At 56.0% G+C, this 19,220-nt stretch overlaps 1 protein-coding gene across 5 annotated transcripts in view; it reads left to right on the top strand.

Moving 5' to 3' along the window:
* Nucleotides 1–4,420, top strand: part of KCNH2 (potassium voltage-gated channel subfamily H member 2) — a 32,637-nt gene extending 28,217 nt beyond the window's left edge. For 4 of the 5 annotated variants that reach the window (XM_058723821.1, XM_058723818.1, XM_058723820.1 and 1 more), the window contains 6 exons: nucleotides 128–321; nucleotides 604–703; nucleotides 1,550–1,822; nucleotides 1,897–2,083; nucleotides 2,385–2,562; nucleotides 3,861–4,420. In XM_058723821.1, the coding sequence (XP_058579804.1) occupies nucleotides 128–321; nucleotides 604–703; nucleotides 1,550–1,822; nucleotides 1,897–2,083; nucleotides 2,385–2,562; nucleotides 3,861–4,010 (1,082 nt within the window). In that variant the 3' untranslated portion in view covers nucleotides 4,011–4,420. The remainder of the gene's footprint in view (nucleotides 1–127; nucleotides 322–603; nucleotides 704–1,549; nucleotides 1,823–1,896; nucleotides 2,084–2,384; nucleotides 2,563–3,860) is intronic. The other variant, XM_058723819.1, reaches the window with a different exon arrangement.
* The last annotated feature ends 14,800 nt before the right edge of the window (nucleotides 4,421–19,220 follow it).

Below are 19,220 nucleotides of genomic sequence, written 5' to 3' on the forward strand. Positions count from 1 at the left end.
AGCCCAAGGGGAGGCCCCGAGCCTCCAGCCCCCAGCCCAGGCTGAGAATGCCGGGAAGACACATGCCTTTTCCCTGTACTGCTGCGCAGGGAGGGGCTGAGACCCTACTCTTGGTGTCCTCCTACAGGGAAGAATGACATCTTTGGAGAGCCTTTAAACCTGTATGCTCGGCCCGGCAAGTCCAATGGGGACGTGCGGGCCCTCACCTACTGCGACCTGCACAAGATCCACCGGGATGACCTACTGGAGGTGCTGGACATGTACCCCGAGTTCTCGGACCACTTCTGGTCCAGCCTGGAAATCACCTTCAACCTGCGGGACGTGAGTGGGCTGCCCTGAGGAGGCTGTACCCTGGTGGCTGCCCCCGACTGGGGTGACCTCGCTGGGCCTGTTTCCCTGCCTGTCTAACGGTATCGGAGCTGGAGGAGGTCAAAGGCCCGGCCTCAGCTCTCTTGGTGGAGCAGAGCATCTTTGCGGGGGGGGGAAAGCTTCCTCACGGCGGGTGCTCCGGGCTCTATGTTCTCTATGTTAACGAGGGGGTTGGGGCAGACCCTGGCAGGGCAGGTGGGCGCGGAAGGGCCCTGACACCGCTTTTGGTTCTAGACCAACATGATCCCTGGGTCTCCCGGCAGCGCGGAGCTGGAGGGCGGCTTCAACAGGCAACGCAGGCGCAAGCTGTCCTTCCGCCGGCGCACCGACAAGGGTGAGGCGGGGGCGGGGCGGGGTGGGGGTGGGGGGGAGTAGGGTCCAGGGGAGGGGGGCGGGGCGCGGGGGCGGGCTGTAACTGCGTGTAGCTCTGAAGACTCTCGTGCCCCTACCTTCAGTGTTCCCCATTCTCTCGCCCCTGCTGCCCAAACGCTGTCCACTTCCCTTTATTTTTTTTTTTAAATTTTTTTTTTTTTTAATGTTTTTTATTTATTTTTGGGACAGACAGAGACAGAGCATGAACGGGGGAGGGGCAGAGAGAGAGGGAGACACAGAATTGGAAACAGGCTCCAGGCTCCGAGCCATCAGCCCAGAGCCTGACGCGGGGCTCGAACTCACGGACCGCGAGATCGTGACCTGGCTGAAGTCGGACGCTTAACCGACTGCGCCACCCAGGCGCCCCTGTCCACTTCCCTTTAATGCCCACTTGAACTGGCGCCTCCTCCGGGAAGCCCTCTTCCACCCTCCTGGGTGCCGACCTAAGCTTCTTTGGGCCTCAAGCGGCTGGCGGCTTGGCGCTGCCTTGAACTCATGAGGGCAGAAGAGAAAGACAAAGGAGGGCGAGGGGGCCAGCGCAGGGGGTCCCAGAGAGCCCCGCCCAGCAGTCAACTGTCTGAGTCGACCTGGTCCCGCCCCCCGGGGGTTCTCATTCCGCTTGAGCGTGGGTGGTGGTGGTGGGGGGGTGGGGTTGGAGGGGGCTGGGGGTAAGAAGAGCGGAGGAAACAACCGGGGACAAACCAGGACGTCCTGGCGCAGCCCTCTCCTAGGCCTACTCGGTCCCCTCCCCTCCTCTCCCCTTCCGTGCCTCCTGCCTTCTCTGAGGCCCGTTCTCTGTTTCCCACAGACCCGGAACAGCCAGGGGAGGTGTCGGCCTTGGGGCCGGGCCGGGCGGGGGCAGGGCCGAGTAGCCGGGGCCGGCCAGGGGGACCGTGGGGGGAGAGCCCATCCAGCGGCCCCTCCAGCCCTGAGAGCAGTGAGGATGAGGGCCCAGGCCGCAGCTCCAGCCCCCTCCGCCTGGTGCCCTTCTCCAGCCCCAGGCCCCCCGGAGAGCCGCCGGGTGGGGAGCTGCTGACAGAGGAAGGGGAGAAGAGCAGTGACACTTGTAACCCGCTGTCAGGTAGGGTGAGGGCCCGGCTCAGGTGGGTGGGGCGTGGCATCTGACCTGGCCTCAACCCAGTTCTCTGGCTCCAGGCGCCTTCTCAGGAGTGTCCAACATCTTCAGCTTCTGGGGGGACAGTCGGGGCCGCCAGTACCAGGAGCTGCCTCGCTGCCCTGCCCCCACCCCCAGCCTCCTGAACATCCCCCTGTCCAGCCCCAGCCGGCGGCCCCGGGGCGACGTGGAGAGCAGGCTGGATGCCCTTCAGAGGCAGCTCAACAGGTGAGGGCGGCTCTGTGTGTCGAGGGGGCGGGGCCTGCGTGTGTGTGTGTTCGCGCGCGTGAGATCTGTGGGTTTCTGGTAGTATTATAGCTGAGAGGAAGGTGTCTGCTCCGTGTGGGCTTGTCTGTGTGGGCCACACCCTGACCCCCTCTTCCCGTTCAGTGCTGAGAGAGGGACTGCACACACAGAATGGAGAGGGAGCCTGGGGTGGACCAGCTGGCTGGTCCGTAAGGTGGTTCCGAAATCACCCGGGGTCTCCACGTCCCCGAGAGCCAGAGCATCCTCCTCCTTCTTGCCCCAGGCTGGAGACCCGGCTGAGTGCAGACATGGCCAGTGTCCTGCAGCTGCTGCACAGGCAGATGACGCTGGTCCCACCTGCTTACAGTGCTGTGACCACCCCGGGGCCCGGCCCCCCCTCCACCTCCTCTCTGCTGCCCGTCAGCCCCATCCCCACCCTCACCCTGGACTCGCTTTCTCAGGTAAGTTCCAGAGCCCTCTGCCTGCCCAAGGCACCCCAGCCCCTGCCTTTTCTGCCCCTGGCCCACTCAAACCTGCTTTGCGGTCCTTTTCCTGAAACGCGGGGGCCTCAGCTTCCTCCCACCCCCGTTTCTGCCCTCGTCCTGGACTGGACTTTTGGAGGAGGACTGCCTCGGGAGCTGCAGACACAGGGCGAGGCAGGAGGGCCCCCAAACCAAAGCCCCCAAACAGCAGGACAAAGGAAACCAGCGGGCCGAGAGGGGTCACCTAAACAGCTAGATCTACTCAGGGGGCCTGTGTCATGGCCAGGAGGGGTCTCCGAGGCCTGGTGGTGGGTGCTGCGTGCCAGTCCACCCCCGGCACGGGGTCCCTGCCGTGACCGGCCGCTGCTCGGCTCTGGCTCCGCTGCCCACCCGTGGCTCTCACAGTAGCCACTCTGCAGGGTTGTCTCGAGGGCCTTGGCTGAGCCCCAAGGTGGCGCTTCTGGCCCGCATCTCTCCCCTCCCGCGGGAGTGGGCCTCTGTTGCCCTTCGTCCTCTCCTGAGTGGACATGTGTGCTCCCGGCCCCTGACAAGACAGCTGCGTCTGGGCCCCAAGAAGGGGGTTCTTCTGGCTCCCAGAGGTGGCCTGGGATCTGCTCCCCCCCTTCCTCTGGCATCCGCTCCCCCTCCCATATGCTGCCTGCTCCTGTTTGCAGACACCAGGGCCCACGTCAGCAAATGTGCCAGTCTCCCTTCACGGCCTCCCCCGCGGAGCTCTCACAGCACACTCGTCAGCATCCACAAACCCCTCCCGCCTGCCCTGGCACTCTCTCTGGCCTTCCGGGGCCTGGCCGCCAGCCTGCCTCTGCTTCTAGGTCCCCGAGTTCCTTCTAGATTGGAGGAAGGAGCCTTGTTCCTTTTCCTGTCCCAACTCGGGGCCCCTTATTCTGGATTGGGTTTGGATTCGTCTGCGATGTTCCCTGGGGGGAAGAGGGGAGTGGCTGCAGCCTTGGGCTCCCCCTGTGTCAGGGGCCACTCCCAGGGCTCCCTGCTGCCCGCTTTGGCCCCTGCCCACCGCGAGTGCATTTCTCTTCTTCCAACCTCAGCTCTTGCCTGTTGCGCTCCAAGTCCCGCTCTGTGTGGCTCAGCCCTTGTCCTTGTCCCGTTGAGCCCTCTTCTGTTCTCCAGTCCTCTGTCACCGAATTCTCCTGATGCTCTCTGTCGTCTGACCCTCCTCTCTATTCACCCGAAAGCCCCCTCCGTCCCCTCACTCCCCTTCCACAGGCTCCTCGTCTGCTCACACTGTATTCTCTCTGCAGGTTTCCCAGTTCATGGCGTTGGAGGAGCTCCCCCCGGGGACCCCAGAGCTCCCCCAAGACGGCCCCACTCGACGCCTCTCCCTGCCGGGCCAGCTGGGGGCCCTCACCTCCCAGCCCCTGCACAGACATGGCTCAGACCCGGGCAGTTAGTGGGGCTGCCCATTGTGGACACGTGGCTCACCCAGGGTTCAGCGCACTGCCTGGGCCCCTCCCCTCAGAGGCCCTGCCCGGGAGGCCCCTGGCCAAGAAAGGGGAGAGGAACCTGAAGGCACAGCCCCCTCCCCCAGCCCTTGGGCCCATCTCTTCCTGCAGTCCCCTGGGCCCCAATAGGAGGGGCAGGGGCAGGGACAGGGCCGGGCAGTGGACGGGGGTCTGTGGTCTCCCCACTGCCCTGGGGGCATTAGCTGGTCTAACTGCCCGGAGGCACCCGGCCCTGGGCCTTAGGCACCTCAAGGACTTTTCTGCTATTTACTGCTCTTATTGTTAAGGATAATAATTAAGGATCATATGAATAATTAATGAAGATGCTGATGACTATGAATAATAAATAATTATCCTGAGGAGGCTCCAGGGTGCTGGACCGTGCGGCCCTGGGCCCGCTGTAGCGTGCGTTCACATTCACACATGCGCGCGTGCGCCGGGCTCCGTGGGACTCTGGGCGTATCTGTCTGCGTGGGCAGGGTCTGCAGGAGCTGCCCTGATACCTGGGGGTGCGCAGAAGAGGTGTTCCCTGGGGTCTGCCGTGGGGCATCTCCAAGGCCTCCAGACTCCTTGTGGGCCTGGGTTCCCCAGAGCCGAGCACTGCCTGGAGTGTTGTGAATAGAGAGGCAGTCCTAATGGGATGCCAGGACTGGGTCCGGCCCCTCAGGGTCATGTTTCGCTGGGTGGCATACTGGCTCCCAGAGCTGATCATACACTGGCTTGTCCCCTTACACACTTCATGAACCCAGCCCACACTGACCCTAACCTGGGGCTGTGTTGGTTAATTCTGGCCCATGTACCCCAACCCCCTGACTTGGCCTTACCTTGACCTTAACCCAGACTCACTTGGGCTCTGTACAGTTGGGCCCCCACGGTGACCTGACTCTGGGCACACTGGTTTTCTCAGTCTCGACCAGAGCTCCTCAGGTGTCTGGCTGCAGATGGGCCTCAGTCACTATGATCTCTTGAGCACCTGGGATCTTCCATCACAGAGTTAATGCCTAGAGAGAGTGGGAGATTTTGGGTGGCTCATTCTCGTTACTGGGGGAATAAGTCGGAATATACATCCTGGGGCCAGGGAAGGGTTGTGCCCTTGTGTGTGCCTGCGTGTGCGTATGGTCTTGTGATGACACACAGCCCCCTGGAGCGGTGGCTGGCAGTGACCATGGCAGGGCACCTGCTGACCAGCAGGAGGAGCCAATGGGCAGCAGCCAGCTAGTGCTGCCCAAGGCCTCCAGAGCTGGCAGAGCAGTTTCCCACTTAATCCCCACAACCCCTGACCCTTTGAAGTGGGCTTGTTAACCTCGCCTTTCAAAAACAACGTTTGTTTATTTTGAGAGAGAGGCGGGGGTGGGGGGTAGGGCAGAGAGAGAGAGGGAGAGAGAATCCCAAGCAGGCCCTGAGCTGTCAGCACAGAGCCGGGCATGGGGCTCGATCCCACGAACCATGAGATCAGGACCTGAGCCCAAATCAGGAGTCGGATGCCCACTGACTGAGCTGCTCAGGCGCCCCAACCTTGGTTTGAAATCAAATGTGGCTCTTCTCACGGCGCATGCCTCGGATGGGGCGGGAGACCCTGCTCTCTTGAGAGTTCTTGCTATGCCCAGAGCAGGTGGGAGAGAAGGGAGAGAATTTCTCCTGTCCGCGTGATTCTGCACCAGGGCCCTGGCTCCCCTCCCAGGATTGCCGCATATGCTTGTGACTTGGGAGTTCACACACACGACCTCCTGGGGGGTTGATGTATGTGATGTAGGGGGGGAGGTGGTGAGCAGAGCCCCTCAGCACAGGGCAGAGGCAGACACAGGCAGAGGTGACCGTGAGGCTGGCGGGGAGAAGTAAAATACAGACAGCTCAGTGCACCTGGCACGCTGGGCCTGTGTGAGCTGGGCCAAGTGCCTGCCGTCTGATGCTCGCTCCATCCTTGTTACTGTCCGCCCTTGGCCTTAGAGTATACTCGTGGGACTCAGCCACAGTTCATACTACTCTGCCCCACAAGCGTGGGGGCTGGGGGAGGCTGGGGGAGGGGCTGGGGGCCACCCCAGTGAGTCAGGGCCTGGTGTTGGTGGGCACCTGGTGGGGAAGGAGAAGAAACCTTTGCCTGCACCCTCTAGGCTTTGTATCAGGTGGATGCTGGCCATCCCTCTGCTGCACCATAGCAGCCCCCACAGCCAGTCACTGGCCCAGTGTGGACTCTGGTTCCTGCCTGAGATGGACTCCCATGGGTGTCCCAGGGGTCAGTCCGCTCAATCTGTAGCGGGAGAGCGGCCAGTGTGGTCAGGATGCCCTGGGCCAGGTCCTTGCCGAGAGCCACCTGCTGAGGGTGGGTGGAAGACAACAGTGACCGCGGCTTTAATTACTGGATCAGTTCGCCTGCACAGCTGCAGCTAGGTGCTCGGAACCTGCGTCATTTAGCCCTCAGAGGGAGGAGGAGTAAGTCCAAGTGGGCAGATTAAGGCTCAGGATGGTAGGTGACTGGCCGGTGGTCACACTACTCACAGGTGGCAGTGCACAGCTTCAGACTGCATGGGAGGAGCGATAGTGACCTTGAGGGCGTGACACTGGGGCTGACACTCACCGGCTGCAGGGCATAGGCTCGAGCCTGGGCCTTGCGGGCCTGAAAGGCAGGTAGGGTGCTGTGCTTGGGAGTGCAGCCTGGTCTGGGAATCCAGCATGGAGACTCCCCCGGCTCCCATTCCTAGCCTGCTCTGGCCTTCCCCTCTCCTGGCCAGGTGACAGCCCCCTTCCTCCTGCCGGTCTGGGGTCATGTTCTGCCTAGCACACATGAGTGGCGCAATAAAGCATAGCTTTCGAGCTATGCCCACAGCCTTCGAGCTCTCCGTTGGGCTGATGAAGGTCAAGTCTGCCATGACCACTCATAGTGGGCCCCAGGCCCCAGGGTGCCTGCACCTGATGGGGTTTCCTTCACTGGCTTGAGGCAGTAAGATACAGAGCAACAGGGGTACCCGGGCGGTTCGGTCGGTTAAGAGTCCGACTTTGGCTCAGGTCATGATCTCACGGTTCGTGAGTTCGAGCCCTGCGTCGGGCTCTCTGCCGTCAGCACAGAGCCCACTTTGGATTCTCTGTCCCTCTCTCTCTCTGCCCTTCCCCTCTCTCAAAAATTAAGAAAAAAAAGAGAGTAACGGCCCCATGGGGGTGTTTCTGTGGGACCTAGAACAATGCCCGGCATTGGGATGTGGTGTGTTTCCTGGACGGACGGACAGACGGATGGATACAAACACTGCCCTCCCTGCTGGGACAAAGACCCTGGGGTTGGACAGGCAGGGGCCGGGGAAGGTCTCATGTGGCTGGTGGAAGCAGAAGGAGGACGTCTTCCCAGGGTTCAGCCCCTCTCCCCAGCCGCACCCTCTCCCCCCGTCCCCGTCACCAAGTTCTCCTCCATGCCGGTCCTCATGTCTGCTCTACACAGCTCTGTGGTAATTGCTCACTGCCCCAGACCTGCTCCCTGGCCGCTCCTGTCACCTGGGCTCCCAGAGCCACAAGGACTTTGGTGGAGGGGGAGGCAAAAGTGAGGATGCGGTCCCCTCCTCTCCTGCAAGCCGGGCACTCAAGTGTTGGGGATTTGTTGTCCAGAGCTGAGGGTTCTCCCAAACCCAGAGGGCCAGAAGGGTGGGGCGGGGGCTGAGGAGGCTGTGGTGGGCCAAAGGAAAATGATCTGAGCAGTTGCCGACACCCAGGAAGGCAGGGAGCTGAGCCCGGAGCTGGGCCAGGGCTTGGGGATAGGACCCCATGACGGGACAGAACCAGGCGGCCCACCCCACCTTGACCTCTGCACCTGACAGTCCAGGAGCGGAATGAGGCCCTCTCTGGTCCCCGCCTGGTGACTCAGTCACTGCTCTCGGTCCTGGTGCACCTGTTCCTTTGTGGACTCTCACCCCTGCTCAGTGCAGACAGGGGCCGCTCTCACATTTCATCGACACATAAGAGTAACTGATACTCATTCAGCACATCCTTTGTGGTGACCATTATTCCCACTGCCTGAAACCAAAGCCCAAGAGGCTGAATTAACTTGCCAGACATCCCCAGCTCCAGGGAGTATAAATCCAGATGGGCCAAGCCTCCAGCTGCTGGCTTAACTTTTGGGCACACTGCTGCCTTTGCTCTAGGGACAGTGACTAGGAGACCTTTGCAAGGGTCTGGGTTTCGAGAACCTTCCCTGCCTTGCAGACGTTTGTACCTTCTGCTCCTTTGACTGGAGGACCCTTCGCTTGGTGAATTCCTATTGGTCCTCAGGTGATTCTTGTTTCCAGGAAACACTTGGAACACCCCCTCTCTGGGGGCTGGGAGCCCCTTGTGCTCCCTCTGCTTTCCCTGCCCTGGATTGCCAGATATGGGGGTTTACTGCCTCTGTGCCACACTGTGTCCCTGTCTGTGTCCCCTAGCCCCAAGCACAGCAGTTCCCCCAGAGTAGGCACTCAGCAATTTACTAAAGGAACATTTCTGCATTTGGGTAGTGATTAGCAGTAAAATTCTTACATCAAAAGGGACTGCGTGCTTGACTTTGGGGGTTGTGTCTTCCTGTGCAGCCAGGCTTGAGGCATGAGGGTTGAGCAAGCAGCTCGGGCTTTCTGGCGCTCCCTGAGTCTCTCTTGATGATTAGCAGACGTGGGTCTGGTACCTTGGAGATGGCCCCCAAGGGCCCACGTTCTTTACATCTTCCATACCATTCTCTTGGCTCAGCTCAGCACATAGGGATGGGTCCCTGCTCTGAGTTACAGTTAGGGACCTTGTCTGGTGCCCTCTGGGGCTGGAATCCCTGCTGGTGGGCATCTCTGGGCACAGCTGGACATGCTGTGGTGGCCACAGCTCACCTGAGCTTTGAGGAACCCCTGCCTTGCTTCCCAGCACCACCCTCTCAAATGCCATGTCCCCAGCCTGGCCAAAATTTGAGAGGCAGCCCTTCAGCCTGGCCTTTTCTGGGTTCTGGTCTCTGCAGTGCGGGGGAAGGAGGTCTGGTGCCAGGGCTTTTCTGCTATTCACCTGCCCGCACTGCATAAGCACGTCCTAAAGGGAGAGACGGCCTTCTCTTTGCCTGCAGGACAAAGCCCTTTGCGTCAGTGTGACTGACAGGGAAGGTTCTCTGCCTCCTTTTTGGACTCGCCTGTGCTTACACTTCTTCTGCCATGTGCCCGACACGCCAGCCACATGAGATCGTGTTCTGTTAACTGCGCTTGTGTTCTCCCTGTATCTGCTCCATTTTCCCCTCTTCTTGGAGTTCAAACTCTGTCGTTCCTGGTCTGGAGAAATCCATCTATCCTTCAAGTCCTAGCTCAGATGGAGTCGGACCTCTCCGGGCTTCTCTGTTGATCTAAACCTCCTTATAGCACTCTCCCCAGATCTTTTTTTGCTTTAAGTTTTTATTTTTATTTTTTTATTCTGAGAGAGAGAGGAAGCTGGGGAGGGGCAGAGAGAGGGAGAGAGAGAGAGAGAGAGAGAGAGAGAGAGAGAGAACCCCAAGCAGGTTCCTCGCTATCAGTGCAGAGCCCATGAACTGTGAGATCATGACTTGAGCCCAAGTCAAGAGTCAGACTCTCAACCAACTGAGCCCCCCAGGTGCCCCGCTCCTTAAACCTTTGTTAGTACCCCTGCCACACCCCACCTGTTGTTTTCTCTGTCTTCGGAAAGCGTGCTGGCTGAGTATTGGTCATCTTTACCTCTCCTCCAAGAGCCCTTCGCTGTGGCCCTGGGGGGACTTTGCAGGCACTTTGCCAGCGTGCCTTGCTGTCTGTCTCTGGCTTCCCACTGTCCAGTTTCCAGCTGGCCTCTGTGTAGAGGGTTCCCACTACTGCCTTCTGTTCGTTTGTCTTGTGATGGTCAAGGCTGAGAGAGAGTCCTCCTAGGGCTGTTCAGTTCCGGCTTCAGGTCTGTGGGACACATATTTCCCGCAGGGGCTGGACAGTCCAGTGGGAACTGAAAGGTACTCTGCTGGGCCGCTCAGGTGAGACTTCACCCCGCTCGTATGGTACGAGGCGACTTCCTCATCGGCGTCCTGCTGGTCTCACCATGGGGACCGTAAGCAGGACACACGGTGGGTCAGTCTACCTCAAGTACTCAAACACAGTGAAACAAATTCGAAGCACAGACACTTCTAAGATGGGTATTTTGAGACACTTTTAGATAATTGTACGTCATAAGCGAGTGATTGGTGTGAAAATTAATGCTTTAGTAAAACATGGAATAGTAATAGTTTTCTTAAGGCTGCATGGTGTGTGATATTAAACCCAACAAGAACTCGGTTTATCCCGATGTATCAGCGCAGGAGCATGGCAAATACAGCGAGACTTGATACTTTATTTTCTGATCCAAGTACAGTTCAAGTTTTTGTTGTTGTTGTCGTTGTTAACTTTTGTCTTCCAAAAGAAAAAAAAAAAGGAGCGCATATTCTGAGGCATCTGTTTAAATAATCAGCTTCATTATTTTATAATCATACCTTATAAGTGAGTTGGAAGTCTGTAAGAGCCATTGCTAAGAAACCAGAGCAGAAGAATTTAGCACAACTGTCTTACCATTATTTTAAAATTAGCAATAGCATAAGGTCTGGCTGCAAAAGACTTAGATGCTAACTGGCAAGAAAATCAGTCATTAGGGAAACAGTCTGGAGAGGGCTCCCGCAACCAGCCACCATATGTAATGGCTTTGTTTCCTCTTTCTGCCCCACCAACAGCTGACAGCCGGAGAATCAGAGGGAACTTGATGATTAGGGACACGAGGAAGGTCAAATGAGGCTGTTCTCGTGGTCTTAAGCAGCCTCAGTGGAATAAAACTCTTAGCAGATGGGAAAATGACCGTGGAGTGCTTTATTTTAATGTCAAACTGCCCTAGGCGTCTCAGAATTGTGACCGATCTGCGGGGAGGGAAGTTGGTTTTATGTGGGGCACTGAGTGTCCATAAAGAAGAGTTATTCTCAGGGCCGGCGCGGGGAGCGTGGGGAAATGAGGATTGGTTAAGCAACAATTTAGTGACACGACCCAGCTGCCCTCTGTTCTCCAGCCCTTGGGGAGCCCTGGCCTTAAAATGGTGAGAAATGGGTCATGCTGCATCCCATGGAGAGAAGGATACCCTTCTCAGTGCCTCGCCACCTCCCTGTGGATGTCCAAGGGGTGAGGCTTCTGCTCTGGGTTAAGCCCCCTGTGATTTGCGTCTCTGCAGGCACCTGTCTCGTGAGCATGGTGTAGACCCCAATGCCTGCTGTCATCTCTCCTCCGTGCCACCCTGACTCAAGCTGGACACTCCCTCCACCCGCTTCATTGTCCCAAAGCACTACCAAGCAAAGGCTGCTGTGGGTAGCCGATGATTACTGAAGATGCGGGGTTGCTGTGGGTGCCGGCGGGTGACCTCACCACACAGCCCAGCAAACAACCGACAAGACGATGTCAAACTTTCCAGCTCTAAATTCTTGCCTGCCTCCTTCCCAGTGCCTTTCTCGCCAGCTGACCTCCTTCCTAGTCCTCCCAAGACCCTCTTGGTCGGTTCCCATCTTTCTGAAGACACTTCTTGGCCTCTTCTTTTCCCCCTGCTTCTCTGGCCTGCCCCCAGACACTCAGATTTCCCCTCAATGGTCTGGGCAGATCCATTCGAGGTTCTCCAGACTCTTCTCAGCAGACATTGCCTAAAGCTCTACCCCTCTCCTTCCAAGAGACCTTTTCAGGCTATTGGGACATTATCCAGATTTACATCAGATGGACCCAGAGATGAACTAACTATGGCCCTAGAAGGGAGAGGTGGCTGCAGGAAAGCTTTTCTTCCTTCCTTCCTTCCTACCTTCCTTCCTTCCTTCCTTCCTTCCTTCCTTCCTTCCTTCCTTCCTTCTTTCCTTCCTCCCTCCCTCCCTTCTTCCCTCCCTTCTTTCCTTCCTTCCTTCTTTCCTTTTTCCCTGCCTTCCTTCCCTCCCCCTCCCCTCCTTCCCCCTTCCTTCCTCCCTCCCTCCCTCCTTCCTGATTAGCAAGCAGTTTCCCCACAACAGTGATTCCTAACGAGTCTAGCTCTAGAGGTGGGCACTTAGAGAGGAGGTGAGGAACAGGCAAAGGACACAGAGCGGAGGCAAAGAGCCTGGGAGAACAGTGTGTGGTCCAGATCTGAGGATGTCCCAGCTCAGTCCAGTGGCTCCTGTCACTGTCCCTCCACACAGGCAGTCCTGAAGGGCATAGAGATAGTGCTCCATTTTAAGCCAGGCTATCCAGCGTGGGTCTTAGGAAAATTCGTTCATGAGTCAGTTAGCTTGCCTCCCGCAGAGGCACACACTCCAGCTCCAGCTGAGGCCACTCTCTTGGGACCTCAAGCGTTTGGTGAAGGAACTGGGTCTGGCAGGGACCACAAGTGCCATTGCTGATTAGACACCCAACTTGCATCAGACCCGTTCCCCGGGGGGAGGTGGGGCTAGGGGCAAAGCCCTGCTGGCCGAGGACTGAGTCCCCATGGTTTCCCACTAGCTCTTTGCCCGCTGACTGGCAAACGTTGAGTGTTCTGGGTAACCATCACATTTGTGGCTTGAAAATGAGTAAAATGCAGAAAAGCTCCCAGTGACTTTGGTAGAGAGGCGGCTCCTTTGACTAAATGCTTGGCGATTTGGAAGTTACCGGTGCCAAGGGGACGGACACTTCTCTGTCTGCACACCGTCCTCACTGCACAACACCAGCAGCTGCCTCGCTCTGAGAGGAGCAAACTGGACCATCTGCGGGGGTTGTCACTACCCCAGGCTACCCTGTCTTGATTCTACAGCTCAACCGAGAACAGGATAGTTTTCAATTAAAATATTTTTCTTGAGCTCCCCCTAGAATGGCAGAAAGCCAGGAAAGACCCTCAGATTACAGAGTGCCCCCCACCCCAATGTTCAGTGGAGGAGAATGGGGCCCAAAGTTGTCAAGGGCCGGAAGGTTGAGGGGCAATAAGGCTTCCTGACCTCTAGCCTGCCACAAGTCAGGAGCTGTGTGGGACACAAGGGTGGTTGTGTGAGACCCAACCATGTGCGTCAGCCGCCCGTAGTTCAGTCACAAACACAGGAGGGAAACGCAAGGGGATGACGAAACTCCCACTTCTGTGAGGGCCCAGCAGCCCTTCATTTATTCCGAGTCAAGTCCTTCTCGTCCTCCAAGACTGGCCTTCCCCATGAAGACTTGTCAGTGATCGTCTGTGACATTCCCGTGACATACTATGCTCCTCCGTGCCGGGACCACTCTTGGTTGTGATGCTGTGTTGGCCAAGCAGACCTGGAACTTAGGAGAGAGCCTCCCTGATGTGGATGGGGGTGCTCTCCTCAGTAACGACAGGTCCGCTGCACGACTTTTTGGCTGTCTTTTCAGCCCTACAGCATAGAGGGGTTCCCTGTGGGGTTTCCACGGAGGGAGATGGGGGCTAGACATCTAGAATGTGGCAAGAAAGAGCTGGAACCCTTCATTCAGCCTATCTGCAGTGTGACCTGTTCCCAGTTTTCACAGTTCCTGGTTTCCCCCCTGGATGCAGGATGCCTCCTGTATCAGAGCCTTGCCCCTTGTCCAGCTCTGTGTTGGTCAAGTACAGCTTGTAATTTGGGCGGGAGTGTTCAGTCTCTAGTATTGGAGGCTCCCGCTGACTGTGATGTGTCCGGTTCCAGTCCTCACCATCCTTTCTTCCCACAAGAAATCTGGAAGCTGCCGCACGCCGGACTGGGGCTCTGTGTGAATTACAGCCTGGGACCCAGGTAAGCTCGAAGTAGAAGCAGTTTCTGCACAGAGCCACTTATGTGCCACCTGCTTACCTGCGACCCTGATCTCACCTGTGGCTGTGCTCCCACACCCAGGTGATGGGCCCCAGATGACTCTCGAAAGGACTGACCTTGCATTTCTTGCCGTCAGTCTGGCCGGGCAGAGGTTTTCTGGACTGATACTGCGTTCTTTTTGCCGTAAAGGGGAGCTTGAGAAGGGGCTTTAGTAGACATCACAATAGCAGGCCACTCCCTGAAATCTTTCTCACGTAGGGGAGGAATCCACAAATTGAAATCTGAACCTGGCAGGGTCCCATTTGCTTCCCCAGGTCCTCAGACAGGGCCGGTCTGATGACAATCCACTGACGCATGACAGCAGCCATCACAGTTGTGATGGCAAGGTCTATTAGCTGTGACTCGGGGGGTTCTGGGAGAGAGAGAGGAGTTTCCAATGGGAATTTAGGCTCCAACACACGGAGGAGTATGAGGTACCGGAGGAGCCTTAGTCCCTTTGGGCTGCTAGACAAAAATACCACAGATCAGGTGGCTTATCAATGACAGAAATTCATTTCTCAGTCCTGGAGACTGACAAGTCCAAGATCAAGGCATCAGCAGGTTCTGTGTCTGGGGAGGGCCTGCTTCCTGTTCACAGAGGGCCATCCTCACATAGTGTAAGGGGCAGTAGAGTCTCTTCTATAAGGACACCAATCCCCTTCCTGAGGGCTCCCCCGTCATGACCCAAAGGTCACACCTCCTCATACAGTCACCTTGGGCATTAGGATTCAACATATGAATGGTTTTTTGGGGTGGGTGGACACACACATTCAGTTCATGGCAGAATGGACCAGCCTTAGCAGGACACATCTACATGGACCCATGTAGGACATGCACTCCCTGGCCAGAGAACAGAGTCCTGGGAACGAGCTCTAAATGATGGATTTGTTCTTTTTATAGTTTAGAGTAGAATTTATTTTATTTTATTTTATTAAAATTTTTTTTTAAAATGTTTATTTTTGAGAGAGAGACAGAGACTGGGTGCAAGTGGGGGAGGGACAGAGAGAGAAGGAGACACAGAATCTGAAGCAGGTTTCAGGCTCCTTGCTGTCCAGCACAGAGCCCAATGCAGGGCTCAAACTCATGAACCGCGAGATCTTGACATGAGCTGAAGTCAGACGCTTAACCGACTGAACCACTCAGGCGCCCCTATAGTTTCGAGTAGAATTTAAAAGCCCATTTAAGGGTTAAAAATTATGAAACAGACCTGACATAAACCAGGGTATTTTGGGGATACATTTTACCGGTTGCTATTGTGGAGAAGGTGGCATTTTTCACCTTTGGCGAAATAAAACCGAAATCTGTGTTAGTCTTGTCTTCCTAACACGACTATAAATTCCTTGAAGAGGGGGCTGAGCCTGAAGCTGACAAGAAGTGAAGGGAAGTCTGTCACCAGAGGAGCATGTGAAGGCCAGCCACAGAGCAATGCTTCCTGTCTCCTGCATCCCCTGTCCTGAGTGTAGGAAATAGAAGCCCCATGTTTTCATGGTGTCCATTTTGTCACTTGTCACTGAGCCTGGCACAGGGCTGGGCTCAGTACAGGCTGGTTGGCTGATTGAAAAATGCCAGGGTAGGGGGCATCTGGGTGGTTCAGTCGGTTAAGCATCCGACTTCGGCTTGGGTCATGATCTTGAGGTCCATGAGTTCAAGCCCTGCGTCCGGCTCTGTGCTGACAGCCTGGAGCCTGCTTCAGATTCTGCATTTCCTTCTCTCTCTGCCCCTCCCCAACTCAAACTCTGTCTCTCTCTTTCTCTCTCTAAAAATTAAATAAATATTAAAAAAAAAAAAAAGAAAACTGTCAGGGTTGGAGGCGCCTGGGTGGCTCAGTTGGTTAAGCGTCTGACTTTGGCTCAGGTCATGATCTCGCAGTTCATGGGACTGAGCCCCACATCGGGCTCTCTGCTGTCAGCACAGAGCCCGCTTTGGGTCCTCTGCCTCCCTCTTTCTGCCCCTCTCCCGCTCATGCACACACACTCTCTCTCAAAAATAAATAAACATTAAAAAAAAATGAAGGGGTTCCTCGATGGCTCAGTTGGTCGGGTGTCCAACTCTTGATTTTGGCTCAGGTCATGATCTCATGGTTTGTGGGTTCGAGCCCCATATCGGGCTCCGCGCTGACAGTGTTGAGCCTGCTTGTGATCCTCTCTCTCTTTCTTTGCCTCTCCCCTGCTCGTACTCTATGTCTCTCTCAAAATAAATACCTTTTTTAATTAAAAAAAAGAGAAAACGAGGGGTTGGAAAAGTGGGCTGCGGGAAAGCCCCACAGGTGGTGGAGAAGGAGCCGGGAAACACATGGAAACAGTCTCATGGGGCCAGAGCTGGAAGACTTTTGGGGGAGCACTTGGTTCCATCCATTCATGACAGAGACTGACTGGGTCATTGAGCCCCAGAGAGAACACGGGGCTTGCCCAAGGTCACACAGATAATCAGTGTCAGGGCCAGGTCTAGAATGTATCCTGCCAGATGCCCAACTCATGACCTTCCAACCTTTAGGACAAACCCTCATAAAACCCAGGCTGTCCTTTGGGCCTGAAGGTAACACACTAGACTCCCGTCAGACAGCCTGTGTTGGGAGCCTTCCTCTGGGATGGGGGGCGGGGTTGTGCTGAGCCTCCTCTATGGGTGTTGCTATCTTTGAGGAGGACTCTGTTTCAATCACCATCACTCGGATAATCCACATGCCGCCCTCGTTCTACTGCCTCTCAGGGTCTTTCACTGGCCACCTCTCCATTTCTGACTCCCTGGCCACAGGATCAGCCTCAAGGGAGCCGTGAGAGCCTGGGGTCAGAAGGCATAGAGCAACGTGACCTTGACCTGCCCCTCTCCCTGGCAGGTGCATCTTTCCTCTGGCCCACGGCTCTCGATCAGGGGTGATTTCGTCCCCAAGGATATACCTGGCAATAGCTGGATACACTTTCGGTTGTTACATCTAGGGGTGAGGGGTAGGCGGCATCTAGAGGGTAGAGGCCAGGGACGCTGCTAAAAGTCCTATGAGGCACAGGACAGCCCCTGTGACAAAGAGTTATCTGGCCTAAAATATTGGTAGTACCGAGGCTGAGAAATCCTGCTGTAACCCTACCTGCCCTTTACAATTTATTGGGGAAGGGGTTTCACAGCCCTCTTCCTGCCCCGCCCATCCCAGTGTGTTGAGCCACTGTTTACCCAGTATGACTCTTTACTGCCATGTGTTCCCACTCAAAGTGAAGGCGGACTTTCTACCTGTAGCAGGAGAAATATGTTAAAAAGCGGACCATAGTTTGAGCTGGACGTCCTGGGAGAAAGTCAGAATATTCCCATCAGGAAACGAATGGCTTCTTTATTTAGACATACCTTGATGGGCCTATTTGGTCATTAAAGAGGAGGTCCCTGGAGAATGGCCTGGCTAAGTGAGCTGGAGGTAGAGACGAAATAACAGAAATAATGTTTGAGATCTTATGGGCGTCTTGGGAGAGGGGGAGGGACGCAGAGGTGAGAGGGAGAAGGAGCCAGAACACGTCTAGGACCTGTGTAGACACACCGGCAGTAAGAAATTGTTCTTTGGCAGGAAACAGTCGGTGAATTTTTAGGAGGATTGATGTTTGACCTTCAGTACTGGGTTACTTCCTACTCGTGGTAAAATTAGTCCCCGATGCTCTGCAAGCCTTTAGTAGAAGTTCATTACACACATCGCTGTGTGATAGAGGTGCTTTGGGGAGGGGGGAAAAGGGGTGTCTCTAGGAAGACACGGCTGCAAAATGGACGAGGCAAGAGCAGAGAGAGATGGTTAAGAACCAGGAGACACCCCAAGACTATGGCTGCAGCATGTTCCGACCCCTGCTCCCCAGATCTACGAGTGAAGGGGACTTTTTAAAGGGGTTTGCTGGCAGGGATAGGGGATGACAGGTCAGTCCCGTTACTGTCGCGGGGCCTCCAGACAAGGACCCCAGTCACATGCACGGTAACAACCCTTCACGGCCGAGGCTGCTAAGTGCCTGCCCTGACAGTCAATGGAATCCCTGCTTTTGAGCCAAGCCCAGGGCTTCCCAGAAGAAGGACCACATTGCCCAGCCTCCTCTGTGGCTGGGGTGGGAGTGAAAGTGTCCTGTGTAACTTTTGAAAGGTGCCTTTCAAGAGGAGGAGAACTCCCTTTTCACCTCTCCTCCTTCCTCTCCTTCCTGCTACTGGAGTGTGAAATGTCCAGTGAATGGCTCAAGACCTATAGGACGAAAGACCCCAGGTCTCTAGGGATGGAAGAGGTTCCGGGCCAGCCCTGATCACCTGTCCCTGGATCGATTTTACAGGAGAGGATGGGGTGTTGGCCACGTCACAGCCAGAGGCAGGCAAGGACAGGTGGGGAGAGGGAGCGCGTGAGACCGGCCGCGGATGAGCTCCCCTGTGCCCAGAGCAGAGGAAGGCCAAGTTTGCTTCTCTGTGTCAGTCCCGTACCCCTCTCCTAATCGGCCCCGGCTCTGCAATGGCCACCTCCTTGCGTGCTGTCCTGTTGTATCTGTCCGTGTCCACTCCTAGCAGCACACGCTCTTCTGGGTACTTCGAGCCCGGGGGCGGGGGGGATTTAGTGCCAGGAACATTGGCAACATGGGTTACAAATGTGGAAGAGGGAATGGGAAAACAAAAGGGAGGAAAGGGTGATGATCCCAGCAGGTCAGGGAGCTGCGGGTGCCCTGGGAGCGAGCCCGCCAACTCACGCCAACCGCGGCCGCTGCAGGAGCCACCCCTGTGGCGACAGAGACCGCCAGCTCCCCGACAGCCGCCTGCAGGTGTCTGCTGCCTCAGTGCGCAGGGAGGAAAGAGATGCTTCCAGGGCCCAACTTTCCAGTAAGCCTCAGTCCTAGTAGTTTTTCTTTTTTGAATTAAAATTTGTTTTTATTATGGAAATCTTGTTTTTTAAAACTTTTACAAGTTTTTATTTATTTATTTTGAGAGAGAGAGAGGGAGCACAAGCCGAGGAAGGCAGGGAAAGGAGAGAGAGAGAGAGCTCCAAGCAGGCTTTGCACTGCCAGCATGGAGCCCCGTGTGGGGTTTGACCCATGAACCGCGAGACCGCGACCTGAGCGGAAACCAAGAGTCGGACGCCTAACCGACTGAGCCACCCAGGGGCCCCTTATTATGGAAATCTTAAACATGTACATAGCACCAAGCATATGAGAATAATCCTCTGTGTACATATCATCTAACTTCAACAGTCATCAGTTTCTGCCCGATCTTATGTCACCCGTACCAATGACTCCCCTGACACAGATGATTTTGCAAATCTGGGATGCAAACCCCAGAGACCATATAATTCCATCAGAAGGTATTTCAGTATTTCTAAAAGCTGAAGACTCTTTAAAAAGCCCACAATTGGATAACCACACCTAAAATGTAATAATTCCTTGATATTATCCAATACCCAGTTAGTGATCCAAGTC

The sequence above is a fragment of the Neofelis nebulosa genome, chromosome 4 (genome assembly GCF_028018385.1).
Source record: "Neofelis nebulosa isolate mNeoNeb1 chromosome 4, mNeoNeb1.pri, whole genome shotgun sequence".
Lineage (NCBI taxonomy): Eukaryota > Metazoa > Chordata > Mammalia > Carnivora > Felidae > Neofelis > Neofelis nebulosa.